Raw genomic sequence first — 18,101 nt, forward strand, 5'->3', positions numbered from 1 at the left:
ATTCAGTTATTTGAGAATTTGGAATCTGAGAGTGCAAAACAATCAAAATATTGAGAAGTTGTCCAAGTTAAGTTTTTAGAAATGCATATTATTAATCAAAAATTAAGTTGCAATATATTTATAGTAATACATTTACTAAATATATGTTTAGAACATGATCTTCACTTAATATACTAATATTTTTGGCATTAAAGAAAATTTGATCATTTTGACCAGTACAATGTGTTTTTTGGCTATTGCTACAAATATACCCATGCTGCTTAGGACTGGTTTTGTGGTCCAGGGTCACATATATGTATTTAGAATGAGGTAAAGGCTGTTTCTGGTGATATTTAATCAAAAATGATTTATGAAGTATAAACTTTACACATGCATTTAACTTTTTAAATTCACTTAGATATCAAGATATCATGTCTATTTGAAAACCAGATTAATAGCATTTCAAACTTAATATAGTAGCAATAAAACAATAAAAACAGCAAATATTTAATCAAAACAACCATGAAACAGCAAAACTGAAAATGACAACATTTAAACATAACATCAACCATTTTATAATTATACTCACAATGGCTGGTTTAAAAGATCTTTATGGTTCAGAAATTGCTTTTGAAGTCTGAACTTTGTATTTTTAAGTCTGATCTTACTGTTGTCAGACAGAAAATGGGAAATGCACCAAACTATTACTGACAAATCACTGGGTGTAATACTCATATTTAATGTGTTGATAGAAAGTTTTGAATCTTCCGACTAAAAAGAGCTTCAGAACTGAAGGCAGTATCTGAGCTAAAGAGGACACAATGTCAGGATCGATACCGTTCTACCAGAAACACCACCGCCACTATGATCGCGGCTACCGTAGCCGGGAGACGCAGTCTGCTATCAGCCAATACCAGCAGAGCTCTAGTACTTACTCTTCCCAAAGCAGCAAAAGCACCAAGGGGTAAGAGAGCATGGCGAGGTCTGTCACGTCAACTGTAAATCCTTCCCAGTCCCATAACTTGAACTCATTCCAGCAGCCAGCTCTTCCTTATGCCCTTATAATACACTTACAGTATCCTCTACCCAAGCACAAAAATCACCCACTACTCTTGCTCCTCATGTTTTATCTAATCTATATCTCCCACTCCTTAAAACATCTTTAAAACATTCCATTTATAGGTGTTTTGGCATGCAGTGTGCTTGTTGCTGACACTTATAATTTCTTCGGTTGCCAGGTCCTATTCCATTTTAGATATTGCATGTTGGCTTTATCTTTGGTGGGTTGTCGGCGTTTAGTTGCTGATTGATTTTAATGATGAACATTCACACATTTACAGTATCTAAGACTTACGTTTGGTTCCTAGAGTGCTTCTTGATTCGAAACTTGCTGCGAATCTTTTTAGGCCTTTCCGTGGTTTGGATCCGTGCCTGTGTTTGTTTGATTTACTCCCTCTGGTCACGTGACTGTTGGCTCGTTTTTGTCTGGGCTGTTGCTCACTGGGTCACTCTGAATGTCAGAGCGTAAGGTTATCTGTGCGCCTTGTAATGGGACTAATGTAACGACAGCCTCAAGAATCTTACAACGGGTTGGACAAACTGAAATCTTTAGGCTTGGTCACGATTTAATTGGTTTCTTGCTTTCTTTACCACTTGGTTTCATGTCGTAATATAAATACCAGTCATAACTTGTCACTTCACTCGGTGTTCTTGACGTCATGGTGTATTTATAGTGGCTACAGATTTAGATGTTGTTATGTGTGTCATATGCATTATGCATTTACAGGTTTGAGTCACTGTATGTATGTGTGTGTGATTTAGAGTTAAAAGAGCTTTAAAAATTGTGCATTTGATTAAATATCATATATCAGTGAATATGGGTCTTAATAGCAGATACTCACACTCTTAAAAATAAAGGTTCTTTATTGGCTTTGATGGTTCCATGAAGAACCTTGAACATCCATGAAACCTTTCAAATGCAGAAAAGGTTCTTTAGATTTTTGTAACACCCTTTTGGAACCTTTATTTTCACAGTTTCACTTTTTTATTCACACACAGACACAATGCACCATTTTCACTGAAATACATAAATGTTTTCCACTATATACACTCTTAAAAATAAATGTGCCATAGAAGAACATTTTTTTTCTAAATGGTTCCATAAAGAACCTTTCTGTTTCACAAAAGTTTCTTTGTGGCAAAAGAAGGTTCTTCAGATTACAAAAAGGTAAGAAAGAGATTGTACTGAATGGTTCTTTGTGGAACCAAAAATGGTTCTTCTATGGCATCACTGTGAAGAACCTTTTTAAAGCACCTTTATTTTTAAGAGTGTAGTATCAAAACAAAACTGTCAATGACTTCTATTCAAAGGATAATGCAAACAAAAGTGTCTCCTTTTCAGAGTTGCATAGATGTCAAATATCCATATTGTTCAGTTAGCCTAAAATTTGGTGCATCCACTTGCAAAGCATGAACAAAACAAGACATGTAAACACTTTTTGATTGTGCAATGTAAAAACACGACTATCCTGGGTTTTATAGTTTCAGAAATTAATTTATGTTTTATTAGTAAGATAAATAAATGAAGAAAGCACAAATGACCAAGTTTAACAAGTTAAATTAGTTGGTTTAACTGTTTACGTTTTCTTTCTTTTCTCTCTATTCTAAACGAATCCACCAAATGTAAAATTTGGAACAAGTTTGGAAGTTTGTATATTGACAAATCTTCTCAAACGGCTCCTTATGATCTTGTTATATTTCTCATTTGTAAGTACCTTTGAATCAAAGTGCCCACTAAATGTGAATGTAAGATTGACCACTGTTTTCCAAATTAATCAGACATTCCTCCATCCCATTCATTATGGTGTCTATATTTTCTCTTTTTTGCCTAAATGTCCAAGTTTTGTCTTGGATAAGTTTGCTCCCTACATTTCTCATACATTACATGTATGGGTTTTTGGCATTGCTTTGACCATTCTCTGTAGATCCTGCCTTCTAACAATGCTTATGTGCAATTGGTCAAACTACTTTTCTGTCATTATCTTTGGCAAGAATGAAAACAACTGGAAAACAAAGCCAAAACCTGGACATTTTTGAGGATATACAGTAGTCAACATTTGAAGTGGATCAACACCTTTTATCAGAGTTGTCCTAAAACTAAAACAATACCCGTTCTTGTCTTTGGACAACTTTGATTACCTTTTTTGATCCACTTTAAATGTGGACTGAATAATTGGGATACACTCTTTAAAAATAAAGGTTCTTAAAAGGAAAACATTTCATCTCAGTGATTGGTTCTTCAAAGAACCTTTCAGGTTCTAAAAAGTATAAAAAGAACCATTTTAAAAATCCAAAGAATGTTTTTCCACTATAAATAACCTTTTGTGGAATGGAAAAATTCCATGGATGAACCTTTCCATTCAAGAACCTTTAAAAATGTACAGACAAATTTGTTTCTCTGTTATCATTTTATTTTCCAATTTATTCCCAACACACAGTTGAAACATTTGTTTTTAGTCTGAACAGATCCCTCGTTTATGAGCTGCTGTGCTGTACAGGATTTAAGCAGGATATGAAGTGTCACAGGATGGCAGGCTGGCTCACAGGTTTCTGTTTCGGCAACATTAATCATGTTATCCAATGACATATGTGCTCCCAAATGTTTCGGCTAAATGTGACATCTAAGGCTTTTCCATGCTTTTGTCCAATCCCGGTCTTAGTTTTGAATCACTTTATCTTTCCTAAGTGCCTCCCAACCTCTCTCTCCTGAACTTTTGAATGTCTATTTATACACACACTCGTGAGAGGCATGGAGAAGATAGTGATATCTGAAGGGTATATGAAGGGTGTATGTTGTCTAAAGGCATGAGTGTAATGACAGGCCAGAAGCAGAGGAATTGGGATGTAGATGTACTATTCAAACACACACTATGTCAATCTAAGCAGTAATCAATGTGGGATAGTAATACACACAAAAGTAGCAGGGAAACAGCGCTCAGATTTATAGTCTTATGGAAAACAAAACTTGTCAGACAGCTGAGGATAACCCAGTGTTTAAACACTTGAGATAAATGAACAAATGAGCAGCAGGTGTGCTAACTGGAGTGAGTTAGTACTCAGGTGATTGGGACATCTGGTGGTGAATTTTAGGTATTGTTGTGGGTGTTGCAATTAATTTATGAACACTTGATTTGTATTTGCTTACTCAGAATAGAATGCACAGGTCAGAAATGAAGCTTTTAAATTCATTTAGCAGAATTCAGCCTATTTAATATTATAATTTTAATATTAAGACCACTTTAAGCAGTGTATAAAATCAAGTTCTGCTCTAAATTTAACCCTTGAGAGAAAGAAGTACACTTTAGCTTACTTCTAAAAAGTACTTATTATGTAAATAACATATTTTAAAAGGAAATACTTAAGTGTGAACTGAATGGAATGTTTTTAGGAAACTTGGCTGCATGTTAATTAAATTAAATTAAGTTACATTAAAATGTATTATAGTTCAAATTTATATTAAATGCAATTAGCTGAATTGTAGTGTGCTTTTTGAGCTACTTAAGTAGGACTTAAGTACATATTAAAGGTGCACTGACAAGGATTTATGGTAAATTAAAATATATTTTATTGCCTTTTCTATTGAAACTTGTACGTCATGTATTTAAGTATATTTTAATAACACATTTTTATGAAGAAATTGTAATTTAGTGTATTTAAAATATATTAACTTTAAATACTGATAATCAAGTACTTGTGCTTTAGTATGTTAATCAACACAAAATGTACTTAAAATGTTTAATTTGACATTACAAATTGCACTTTTTAAAAGAGTACTTAAGTGTGTTAAAAACGACAGTAATGAAAGTGTCTCTTTAAGTCACTTAAGTGGCCTTTTATTTATTAATATATTATCTACACGTATAGTTTTTAAAATATATACTATTTACTATAATATACTTCTAGTATATACTTCTATATTTAAAATACTATATTAAAATATATTTAATGTACTTGTAGTGCACTACAGGCACAAATTTACTACAACTAAGTGCACTTATTTTTCACAAAGTTGGCAAGAAATGATGCAAAATGCTGTGCAACAATCGCATTCAAAATAATGTGTATGTGTGTCTTTATATATACATAATAAATAAACACAGTACACAGACATATATTATGTTCACAAAAACTTTTGTTTTGGATATGATTATTCATGATTAATCATTGCTCAGCGCTAGTTGATTTGTTTAGTAAGGAGTAGAAAAGCAAAATAATTCCTCAAATGTAAGAGTGTGTATAAAGGAGGTTGTAGATTCAGTGCCTTGACCATTGATGAAGCTTTTATTGGGAGTTTGTTGTAATTCAGGACCACTGAGGCGATTAACTTCCTTCCCACTCACTCCCTAAACCAATCTTAGACGTTTTTCAACCTAACATCCTTTCTTCATGACTCCACACCCCTTCCAAAACTCATAATAGTGTGTGAACGAAGTGCTGAATACTCACACATGTGTGTGTATGTTGCAATTTCTGCACCATTGCAGTATCAGAGCTGCCACATACACGGCTCTAGATGAAGGCGGGGTGAGTCCTCTGCCTAAGAGAGCCAAACCAACCTATCTGGCAATGGACAAGGAGAACCAGATCATCGGTTATGTGGTGCCCATCTTCAGGGGCAGGTAAAGAATCAATCTGGGTTCTATTAGGTTTGGAACAAACACATGCAGCTGTTCCATACGTCATGTTTTCTATTGTTAGCATGTGTTTGGTATTAGCAAGCACTTCAATAAAATGCTATTTAAAGCCCTGCATGCACAATTAAAAGAAGTCTCCGCCGTAAGAGTTTACAGTCAGATCCCATTGAAGAAATGTTTTAGCACTGCTTTTTAACTCTTGTGGAAAAGTAGTACACTTTAGCATAGTACTTCTTAAGGAAATACTTTAAAAGAATATACTTAAGTGTGAGGTGAATGTAAGGTTTTCAGACACTTAATTGCATGTTCATTTAAGTTTATATTAAATGCAATTAGTTGAACTTTAGAGTGTAGTTTGACCCCTTAAAGTAGGACTTAAGTACTTTGTTATATGTAATTTCATATCTACTTCTATTATGTGTGAAATATGGTTAAAGTATTGCTGGATGTACTGACACGCATTTATAATAATCTAAAATACAATTTAATGTCATTTCTATGAAAACTTGTATGTCATGCATTGAAATATATTATTATTACACATCTGTAATGATTAAGTTGCAATTTAGTGTAATATATTAACTTTACATGTAATATTGAATAACAGACCACTGTTAAACTAATAATTAAGCGCTTTATATATTCTGTAATAAAATATTAAAACATTTTTAATTTTTTATTATAAAGTGTACCTTTTAAAAATGTACTTAAGTGTGTTAAGAAAAATTCTGACGTGCTTGTAGTATGTATCAACATATCAAAATAAGTGTACTATTAGGAACAATATTATTTAACATGATGTAAATGTGCATTAAGATAAAACTTCATTTGATATCATTACATTATTAAAAGTGTACTTAAGTGTGTTAAGAAATATAAATTCTGACATGGTTTAGTTTGTATCAACACGTTAAAATAAGTGTACTATTAAGAAAAAAAAATATTATTAAACATGATGTAAATGTACATTGAGATAAAACTTCATCGGACATCATTACATTATTAAAAGTGTACTTAAGTGTGTTAAGAAATATAAATTTTGATGTGCTTTAGTAGGTACAGTATGAAAACATCAAAATAAGTGTACTATTAAGAACAAAAAACATTATTAAACAATGTAAATGTACTTTAAGATAAAACTATGTGACATCAGTATTAAAGTGTACTTAAGTGTGTTAAAAAATATATAATGGTGAAGTGCTTTATTACGTATCAACACATCAATAAGTACTCTTAAGAACAAAAACATTTATTAAACATGTAAATGTACATTGAGATAAAACTTCATTTGACATCATTACATTATTAAAAGTGTATTTAAGTGTGTTAAGAAATATAAATTCTCATGTGCTTTAGTATGTATTAACAGATCAGAATAAGTACTACTAAGAACAAAAACATTTATTAAACATGATGGAAATGTACATTGAGATAAAACTTCATTTGACATCATTATATTATTAAAAGTGTACTTAAGTGCGCTAAGGAACAGTCATGAAAGTGTCTCACCTTAAGTCACTTAAGTTGCCTCTAAGTTCAGTTTATTTATATTATATTATCTGCAAGTGCAAGTATATTTTTATAAAATATATATTTATATAATATTCTTTTAAGATTCAAAGTGCAATTGCACAAATACTATTAAGTATACTTCTTTTTCACAAGGGAAAGCTTGATGGAACCTATGATTTAACATTGAGAACCCATTTAATCTTCTCACTCAGGAATACTACACAGCTGGAATGACTCTTTGTAAGACAAATTGCTGCAATGAACCTTTATAATTAAAGGGGACAGTTCAGTCATAAATGAAAATTATAAAAAAATTTGATGGTAGCCATTAACTAGTGTAAGTCAAAGGCTACCAACAACTGTTTGGTTACCAAAGTCCTTCAAAATATCTTCCTTTGTGTTTGAGGGTGAGTTAATGGGTGGATGTTTGAGGGTGTTTGAGGGTGACAGAACTTATGGGTGGATGTAAGGTCGCTATAGCGAGGAATTGTGAGTTCTCTTAAAGAACATAGATGTGAAGAAACATTGTTTTTGCTCATAATCCTTGTGTATACCGTATATACTATATATGTGACAAAATATATGTTGTATTGTGCTGCACTGCTTTGTTGGATTCGAAAGTGTGTGAATGTTATGCTACATAATTCCCCCCATCAGTCATGAGTTTGCAAGCGGCCTATCAGACACTGAGGAAGCGCGTGCTAAAGAGAGTGCTGGCTATCTGGCTCGCCGTGACCTATTCGCTAGCGGCGTGGAGTCGGAGCGCATCGAACACAAGTCCCGCAGAACCGTCATGAGGGAGTCTGCAGAGCGAATCTCGCTTAGCAAGAGGGTTAGTGGAGATCCTAGTGCTGTTCCTAAACACATAACTCACTCGTGCTGTGGTTAGAGATACATAACAAATCTAAATGAACGACTGTTTGTCAAGTAACACTTCTGTCTGAGCTGCAATACGGCTCTGACAGCTCTCTTGCTTTATGACCCTTGTGAAAAAGAAGCATATACTTTAAAAAACGAGTACTTAGTATGGAAAAATATAAAAGAATACACTTAAGTGCAAACTAAATGAAGTGGTTTTGTACAATTAACTGCATGTTTTTTGCAATTACATGACAATGCATTATACTTTAAATGCATATTTAATGAAAATAGTTTATTTTTTGACCCACTTAAGTAGGACTTAAGTACATCTTCAACTACAGTAAATTAAACTTTGATGTATGTTATACTAACATTTATATGCCATGTTTTAAAATACATTTGCAATTACACATTTATAAGTTAATATTAACTTTCAATGTAATATCGAACCATACTACAGTTAAATTCATAATCAAGTATTTTACATGTGCTTTAGTATGCTAGTCAGCACTTCAAAATAAGTGTACTCCTTTAAAGCATGATAAAATATTAAAACAATGATTAAGAAAAATTTTATTTGACATTATTACAAAGGTCACTTTTTTTAAAGTGTACTTAAGTGTGTTAAGCAACAGTCATGAAAGTGTCTCTCTTTTAAGTCACTTAAGTGGCCTTTTATTTCATCAGTATTATATTATCTGTAAAAAAAAAAACGTTTTTTAAAAATATACTTTTAAGATTTGTAGTATACTATAAATGTGCATTCAATACAATTAAGTGCACTTTTTCACAAGGGTAAACAAGTATCACCATTTGAACAACCTCCTAACCCTATGTATTAAACTTAAGTGTATTACTCAATAGATTTCAATGGTAACTCAAACTGTACATCTGACAGATTACAAAACACATCAAACACATCCCAAATATACATAAATACACACTCATTATATTCAGATTGTTTCAAAGATTGTTTTTTGTAGTGCTGTAGCATTTTAGGATTTAAGCATTTATAATAACAAACTCATGTATATGCAAACTGATTTAGCACATGTTACTAAACACAAAGGAAAAATTACGCACAGGTGGGAGTTTTATATTTCAAACTAATTGTGCAACAGGAGAATTGCCTTGATTGCAGGCTTTGAGGCACACTATTAAACTCATGCATACTGTATGTTCCCTATTTTTAGATAGAAAAGAGCAAGAAAGTATCATGACAAACTTTTTTTAGTTCTGACCCTGTTGCCAACAAATCGTGCCACCGTGGTGCTAGATTTCAAGGGTTGTAATGTTTTATGTGGTTGTGTGGTGTGTGTTAATCTGTGGTGTGTGTTAAAGCGACTATGAAACTACTGTTGTCGACAAGTGATGTGCTGATTGCTGAGGGAATCCTCAAGAAGATTATATTTACACTGACATGACTGGACAAATAAAAACCAATGACTTGTAAGGAGGTACTTGATCCTAATGAATGTTCTGTTGAGTCTCAATGAACTTATTATAAATACTCAACACATTTTGTACAATTATTTTGTGAATCTGTTATAATGGGAGAGGTCGCATGCATTACTGTAATTCCTCTCTGTGGATTTTCTCTTTATCTTTTGGTAAATCATTTAAATATCCCTTGTCAAAGAGAAGCCCGCTTAACTTGTATTTTCTACTGAAACTTGATGCGTATTTAAGTGTATTTGTAATTACACATTTTAAGTTGCAATTTAGTGCATATAAAAGTATTACTGAATAACAGTTAAAATCATAATCAAGTACTCTACATTTAACTGTATTAAATGTGCACTTGTAGTCTTGTGTGTAAAAAAACTGTGATTGCAAATAATATTAATGAAATAATGATCACTTAAGTGACTTAGAGACACTTTCATAACTGTTTCATAACGCACTTAAGTATACTTAAAATTAAACGTTTTACTTTAAAATACATTTTTAATTATGTTTTAACAATCTTTTGTCATGTTTTAAAAAGTTCACTTATTTTGAGTTTATATTGCAACAGAATCATTACAAATGTATAATTACAAATATATTTAAATGCATGACACTAAAATGTATTATAGTTGAAATTTGTATTAAATGGAAATAGTTGAAATTTTGTGTTTTTTTGACCCACTTAAGTAAGAATTAAGTACATCTTTACATTAACAAGCATCTATGGCAATGGAAGTGTACCTTAATGTACGTATTTATATATATATATTTGTAATTACACATTTTAAGTTGCAATTTAGTGCATATAAATGTAATACTGAATAACACACTACAGTTAAAATCATAATCAAGAACTCTACACTTAACTATTAAATGTGCACTTGTAGTCTTAAAAGTATATAAAAACTGTAATTGCAAATAATATTAATGAAATAATGGTCACTTAAGTGACTTAAAAAGGCATAACTTTCATAATTTAAAATTAAATGTTTTACTTTAAAATACATTTTAAATCATTATGTTTTGACAATCTTTCGTCATGTTTTAAAGAAGTACACTTATTTTGAATTAATATTGCAACAGAATCATTACAAATGTATAATTTCAATAGAAATGACATTAAAGTTTATTTTAGTTTACCATACATGCTTGTCGGTATATTCAGCAGTACTTTAACCATATTTAAAAGACAATAGAAGTAGTTATGGAACTAAATGTAAAATGTACACAAACACTACAACTAACTGGATTTAATTTAAATTTAACTTACAATGCATTTTCATTTAATTCCAATTATCATGCAGTTAAGTGGCCAAAAGTATTACATTCAGTTCACGCTTAAGTATATTCTTTTAAAGTATATTATTTATGCTCTTTTCAAAAGTACGTAACGTGCACTTCTTTTTGACAAGAGATGTTTATGACAGGAGTTGAAATATTTAACTTTGCACAAACAAGGTTAGTAACATGTATGATGCTTGATTCTTGTGTTTATGGCCCGGTTTCACAGACAGGGCTTAGACTAAACCAGGATTAGGCCATAGTTCAATTAGGACATTTAAGTAATTTTTATAAACACGCTTAGAATAAAACATTACTGGTGTTCATCTTGAGACAAAATAAAGGCACTGATGTATTTTAAGATCAATCAGTGCAATTTTATTTCAGTTGAAACAGCTCAGACTTACATTTTAGTCTAGGACTAGGCTTAAGCATTGTCTGTGAAACCGGGGGTATATTTTCAGAACAGTCTATTTTAATGTCCATTCTATTGCAATGCCTTACCTTTTAGATGTCCTTTTTAGATTAGTTGGGATTGCATCTTGACAAAGTAGTTTGGTCATAAATGCATTACATTTTTGTTTCCTGCATGTTCGAAATGCATTTATGACCAAAGAACGTTGCCTCTTTCTAAACACCACATGAACGGCTGCATGTCCTCAGATCCATGAGAACGAAGAGTACCATAAGCGTCTGAACGAGGACAGCCTGATGCACACTCCCGAGTTTGTGATCAAGCCACGTTCCCACACTGTTTGGGAAAAACAGTGTGTGCGGCTGCACTGTACCATCTCAGGATGGCCTGAACCACGCGTCGTGTGGTGAGTTTACATACACAAACACACATGCACATGCTTACAGATGTGTACTTTCATGTAAACTAGTAACGGAGGGTGCATTATGTCATAAGTTATTTGAGTACATAGTTATTTATATTATATTTAACTTAAAGTTTATTTTATTTTGAGTTTTATATGGTTTTAGTTTTAGGTAACTATAATAACCCTGGAAATTTGCATTTAAAATACTGAAAACAGTGGCATCATGCGCATGTGTATAACTTGTTCTTTATAAAGTAACATCGCCAACTACTGCACTAGTGTGCAGCATTTTAGTCATTTCTTTGTTATATTTGTGTAATGCACTAGCAATAGTTGAAATATTGACCCACTTAAGTAAGACTTAAGTACATCTTTACATGCATCTATGGTAACGGAATTGTACTTTAATGTATTTTCTACTGAAACTTGACACATATTTAAGTATATTTGTAATTACACATTTTAAGTTGCAATTAGGGCATATAAATGTAATACTGAATAACACACTACAGTTAAAATCATAATCAAGTCTACACTTAACTGTATTAAATGTGCACTTGTAGTCTTAAAAGTATATAAAAACTGTAATTGTAATTGTAATGGTCACTTAAGTGACTTAAAGAGACACTTTCATAACTTTTTCATAACACACTTAAGTACACTTTTAAAATTAAACGTTGTACTTTAAAGGATAACTATTGCCAAAATGCAACCTGGGCTGTTTTTTTTAACTGTAAACGAGACAAACTTATATCAAAAAGCATAATTACCACAAACGAGCTGTTTTTGAGATTGACCGTGATTTAGTTTTGTGGTCAGTGGCCGGTGAATGGGAGTACTAGGGGCATACATTTGAGCGCATTAAAATCGAAATTTTTACAACACTAAGACTCGACACACCATGAAACTTTACTCGAAGTATCGCCTGGGTCTCTACACATGAACTCCAGCATTGAGAAGATTGTTTGTGTACACGGAGTTTACTAAAAAGAAAGGTTTTGAACAACTTACTTACACTGTTTGAGTTTCCGCTCGCAGCCGTCTTGCCAGTCAAGAAGTGTCGATCTCCGAATGCGAATGAATGGACTCCATAGGACGAAATATTAGGCTTATATGAGGCTCTTTTTACAACTAGAAGTTTAATGTTGTTTTTCACTTGTGACAAATTAGCCGTGCATTTATATGGAAATATGCTTTAGGAGCTATCCATCCTCGCATTCGGAGATCGACACTTCTTGACTGGCAAGACGAGCGGAAACTCAAACAGTGAAAGTGAGTTGTTCAAAACCTTTCTTTTTAGTAAACTCTGTGTACAATGTTCTCAATGCTGGAGTTCATGTGTAGAGACCCAGGCGATACTTTGAGCAAAGTTTCATGGTGTGTCGATCCTTCTTAGTGCTGTAAAAATATTGATTTTGATGCGCTCAAAGTTATGTCCCTAGTACTCCCATTCACCGGCCATTGACCACAAAACGAAATCACGGTCAATCTCAAAAATGGCTCGTTTGTCGTAATTATGCTTTTAGATATAAGTTTGTCTCGTTTACAGTAAAAAAAAAACAGCCCAGGTTGTATTTTGGCAATAGTTATCCTTTAAGTACATCTTTACATGCATCTATGGTAACGGAATTGTACTTTAATGTATTTTCTACTGAAACTTAACACGTATTTAAGTATATTTGTAATTACACATTTTAAGTTCCAATTTAATTGATGTTATTTTCTCTTAGGTACAAGAACAATGTTAGCATTGATCCAATGTCCAAACCAGGGAAGTACAAAGTGGAGAGCAGCTACAGCGTCCACTCCCTGGAGATTAACAAGTGAGCGCACATGGACTTCTTCCTCTCAAAGCAGATGAAGTGATTTGCAGTTGTTGTGTGTGTAACATGTCTGTGTGTAATTCCAGGTGTGACTTCGATGACACCGCACAGTATCGTGTCTCTGCCATGAACAGCAAGGGCGAGGTCTCTGCTTTTGCCTCTGTTGTCGTCAAAAGTAGGTCTGAAATGAATCATGCTAAAATCTAAAAGAGTCATAATAGCCATGGCACTACTGCTCCACATTCTGTAATAATTAAGTTGGCTTAAGTTCAAACTTTCAGGTCCAGCTTTCTCAAACCTTGACAAACTTTTTTATCTAGTTTAATGTTGTTGAAAGTAGTCTCTTATTTTTAGGCTGCATTTATGTGAAAATGATGTAAAATATGAGTTTTCAACATTGTAATAAGAACCACTAAGAACCACTATTACAATCAAATAATATTAAGTGCAAATAATAATTAATAATAACTGAGCAGCAAATTAGTATATTAGAATGATTTCTGAAGAATCTTGTGACACTGAAGACTGGAGTAATTATGCTGAAAATTCATCTTTGATGAAATAAATTACATAATAAAATAGGAAACAGCTATTTTAAATTATAATATATAACAATATTACTGTATTTTTTGATCAAATAAATGCAGCCTTGGTGATCAGAAGAAACTTCTTTCAACAACAACAAATATCTTAAATATCTTATCTTCGCAATTGTAGTCTATTAAAAGGACCAGTAAAGCAATTTACTTACTACTTAATACTAAAGTTTTGTATTTTTTATATATTTATTGTCCTATTCATCTGTTTCTGAAAGTTTTAAAGAGTTTTAAAGATTTGTTTTCTTGAAATTGTAAAAATGACCTGGTATGGATTAAATCCGATGATAAATGCTTTTTCTTAGCATCTGCATTTATGTGTTTTTGTATTTATTGGCATTACTTTTACCACAGTTATGGTCATAAATATGGCTGATGAGAGGAAAAAGTCATGTGACATAAATGTACTGTATGAATACTGAGTACACTGCAAAAACCTTCTTGATTTAGGAAATTTTAGATAGTTTTGTTAAAAGGAATAGTTCAGGAAGGTATGAATTATGGCGAATTATGGTTGTAAAAAGATTGTGAAAAGAACATATTCAGATTATTTGTTAAAACATTTTTAAAAAAATCTTGTGGTTTTGTGTGATTTAGGGTTCAAAGGAGAAATTGATGATTCTCTGCCATCTCCCAGACTCCGTAAGTATTTCAGTATAAAATCTGATAATTAATTGTTCTCTTTTACAATTTCTGTATATGTGCTTTCTGTAAGTGTGTGAAGCTGTGAGCATGAGGCTGAAGTTTTTCATGTAAGCTGGCTAATGGCTATTTTGTTTCTGATTCGCTGGTGCAGACAGCAGAAAGTACGGCTTCGAAGGTAACCTCGGTGAAGGTTTTTCTATAATCTTCTTTTAATGTTTCAGTCTCGTCTGGTTTCCCTGATCATCTTCTATGCATGATCGTCTCTTCTCATTGTTTTACTTCTCTATCTTTGTTTATGTGATGAATTTAACTTAATATTGTATATGCATAATAATTAGGATTGCTTTGACAATGTGCTGGATTAGTATCTACGTTTAAACATTGAATTGCTATTATCCAAATATTACATGTTTGTTTCCATTCTTGAAAACGGAAACATTCAGTCGTTCAACATTTAAGCTTTTCATTACTTCAGACTCAAGTTTGGACAAAAAACAACTGTTGAAGAAATATTAAATGCAACTTTCTAAGTATTATCACAGAAAATAATTCCATCACTTCTCATAACAAAAACAAAAAACAAATAAAAGCATGTGTACTGTAATGCACACGCAATGTAAATACAGAGCAACTGTACCATTGTGAAGTGCATTACTGTAAACATGTTTTTGTTTGTTATATTTATCCTGGAATATTCCTTCAGTGCATATAGAGAAAATACGGACAAAACATTATTATGGAAGCCCGTTTTCACCAGAGGATAAGAAATGTTCACAATCCTGAGAAAAAAGCCTTTTTTTTATGAATTCTGATTTTTAAGTCTCACAATTCTGACTCTTTCCTCTGAATTCTGACTTTTTTCTTGAATCATGATTTTAAATCTCTCAATTTGACTTTTTTTTCTCTGATATTTCTGACTTTTTTCTTGAATCATGATTTTAAATCTCTCAATTTGACTTTTTTTTCTCTGATATTTCTGACTTTTTTCTCAGAATTCTAAATTCAGATTTTACGTCAAGCAGTACTGACTTTTTTTACTCAGAAATCTAATGTCTACATCTTGCAATTTTTGGCAAGATATAAACTTCTGACAATTTTTAAATTTACATCTTGCAATTATGACTTTTTTGTCACGTGAAACAAGGGAGGTCTGGGTCCAAAAGCAGGTTAGGATGATTTATTAACAAAACACAAATAAACATAAACCAAAAAGGCCAACACGGCACAATCAAACATAAACTCAAACATAAACTGAACAAAACAAGAAACACGGTCAAGAGCCAAGAACTATAATCCAAAATACACAGAAACAAACCATACAGAAAACAATGCAGCCAGAAAGAGTAGTGGGAAATGAGGGTTCTTATAGAAAAGTCCAAATGGTGAACAGCTGTGAGTGAATCAGTGTTAATGACAAAACAGACGTGAATACTTAGGAAGTGCTGTGCAGGGAAGGGAAAACAGTGACCTCAGGTGGCTGAGGGAAGCCCCACAGCCCAGATCGTGACAGTACCCCCTCTCAAGGGAACGGCTTCCAGACGTTCCCAAAATAAAAACATAACATTTGGAGGGAGGAGGAACGGTGGAAGGTGTATCAGGGGGAGGGATGGCGGGCCAGGCCCGTGCAGCGGAGGAACGTGGGTGGACACTGCCGCCAGAGGAATGTGAGCTGACCTCGCCGCCAGTGGAACGTCCGCGGGCCCCGCAGCCAGAGGAATGCGAGCTGGCCCTGCAGCCAGGGGAACAGGAACAGAGAGTGCGGTCACCGCCACGCCCCGAACAGAGAGAACGGCCACCGCCGCGTCCGGAACAGAGAGAGCGGTCACCGCCGCGTCCGGAACAGAGAGAGCGGTCACCGCCGCGTCCGGAACAGAGAGAGCGGCCACCGCCGCATCCGGAACAGAGGGAGCGGCCACCGCCGCGTCCTGAACAGAGAGAGCGGCCACCGCCGCGTCCGGAACAGAGAGAGCGGTCACCGCCGCGTCCGGAACAGAGAGAGCGGTCACCGCCGCGTCCGGAACAGAGAGAGCGGCCACCGCCGCGTCCGGAACAGAGAGAGCGGCCACCGCCGCGTCCGGAACAGAGAGAGCGGCCACCGCCGCGCCCGGAACAGAGAGAGCGGTCACCGCCGCGTCCGGAACAGAGAGAGCGGCCACCGCCGCGTCCGGAACAGAGAGAGCGGCCACCGCCGCGCCCGGAACAGAGAGAGCGGCCACCGCCGCGCCCGGAACAGAGAGAGCGGTCACCGCCGCGTCCGGAACAGAGAGAGCGGCCACCGCCTCGTCCTGAACAGAGGGAGCGGCCACCGCCGCGTCCTGAACAGAGAGAGCGGCCACCGCCGCGTCCGGAACAGAGAGAGCGGTCACCGCCGCGTCCGGAACAGAGAGAGCGGTCACCGCCGCGTCCGGAACAGAGAGAGCGGTCACCGCCGCGTCCGGAACAGAGAGAGCGGCCACCGCCGCGTCCGGAACAGAGAGAGCGGCCACCGCCGCGCCCGGAACAGAGAGAGCGGTCACCGTCGCGTCCGGAACAGAGAGAGCGGCCACCGCCGCTTCTTGAACAGAGAGAGCGGTCACCGCCGCGTCCGGAACAGAGAGAGCGGTCACTGCCGCGTCCGGAACAGAGAGAGCGGCCACCGCCGCGTCCGGAACAGAGAGAGCGGCCACCGCCTCGTCCTGAACAGAGGGAGCGGCCACCGCCGCGTCCTGAACAGAGAGAGCGGCCACCGCCGCGTCCGGAACAGAGAGAGCGGTCACCGCCGCGTCCGGAACAGAGAGAGCGGTCACCGCCGCGTCCGGAACAGAGAGAGCGGTCACCGCCGCGTCCGGAACAGAGAGAGCGGCCACCGCCGCGTCCGGAACAGAGAGAGCGGCCACCGCCGCGCCCGGAACAGAGAGAGCGGTCACCGTCGCGTCCGGAACAGAGAGAGCGGCCACCGCCGCTTCTTGAACAGAGAGAGCGGTCACCGCCGCGTCCGGAACAGAGAGAGCGGTCACTGCCGCGTCCGGAACAGAGAGAGCGGCCACCGCCGCGTCCGGAACAGAGAGAGCGGTCACCGCCGCGCCCGGAACAGAGAGAGCGGTCACTGCCGCGTCCGGAACAGAGAGAGCGGTCACTGCCGCGTCCGGAACAGAGAGAGCGGTCACTGCCGCGTCCGGAACAGAGAGAGCGGTCACTGCCGCGTCCGGAACAGAGAGAGCGGTCACTGCCGCGTCCGGAACAGAGAGAGCGGTCACTGCCGCGTCCGGAACAGAGAGAGCGGTCACTGCCGCGTCCGGAACAGAGAGAGCGGTCACCGCCGCGTCCGGAACAGAGAGAGCGGTCACTGCCGCGTCCGGAACAGAGAGAGCGGTCACTGCCGCGTCCGGAACAGAGAGAGCGGCCACCGCCGCGTCCGGAACAGAGAGAGCGGCCACCGCCGCGCCCGGAACAGAGAGAGCG

At 36.4% G+C, this 18,101-nt stretch overlaps 2 protein-coding genes across 2 annotated transcripts in view; both read left to right on the top strand.

Annotated features, from left to right (window-relative positions):
- Window positions 1-18,101, top strand: part of myom1b (myomesin 1b) — a 66,430-nt gene that overhangs the window by 529 nt on the left and 47,800 nt on the right. Inside the window, exons 2-5 of the mRNA XM_073835594.1 lie at window positions 11,439-11,596; window positions 13,327-13,419; window positions 13,506-13,594; window positions 14,613-14,657. Coding sequence (XP_073691695.1) covers window positions 11,487-11,596; window positions 13,327-13,419; window positions 13,506-13,594; window positions 14,613-14,657 — 337 coding nt within the window. The 5' untranslated portion in view covers window positions 11,439-11,486. The remainder of the gene's footprint in view (window positions 1-11,438; window positions 11,597-13,326; window positions 13,420-13,505; window positions 13,595-14,612; window positions 14,658-18,101) is intronic.
- LOC141330807 (myomesin-1-like) lies at window positions 801-8,073 on the top strand. Its single transcript, XM_073835568.1, has 3 exons — window positions 801-943; window positions 5,523-5,657; window positions 7,842-8,073. The coding sequence occupies exons 1-3, from the start codon at window positions 801-803 to the stop codon at window positions 8,071-8,073; spliced, it is 510 nt and encodes a 169-aa protein (XP_073691669.1).

The sequence above is a fragment of the Garra rufa genome, chromosome 3, assembly GCF_049309525.1.
Source record: "Garra rufa chromosome 3, GarRuf1.0, whole genome shotgun sequence".
In the NCBI taxonomy this organism is placed as follows: domain Eukaryota; kingdom Metazoa; phylum Chordata; class Actinopteri; order Cypriniformes; family Cyprinidae; genus Garra; species Garra rufa.

Excerpts from the sequence above, each read along its gene's own strand:
- LOC141330807 (XM_073835568.1), top strand. The coding sequence starts at position 801 with ATGTCAGGATCGATACCGTTCTACCAGAAACACCACCGCCACTATGAT. Across the intron at positions 944-5,522 it reads AGCAGCAAAAGCACCAAGGG|TATCAGAGCTGCCACATACA; the intron begins GTAAGAGAGCAT and ends GCACCATTGCAG. Across the intron at positions 5,658-7,841 it reads GTGCCCATCTTCAGGGGCAG|TCATGAGTTTGCAAGCGGCC; the intron begins GTAAAGAATCAA and ends TCCCCCCATCAG.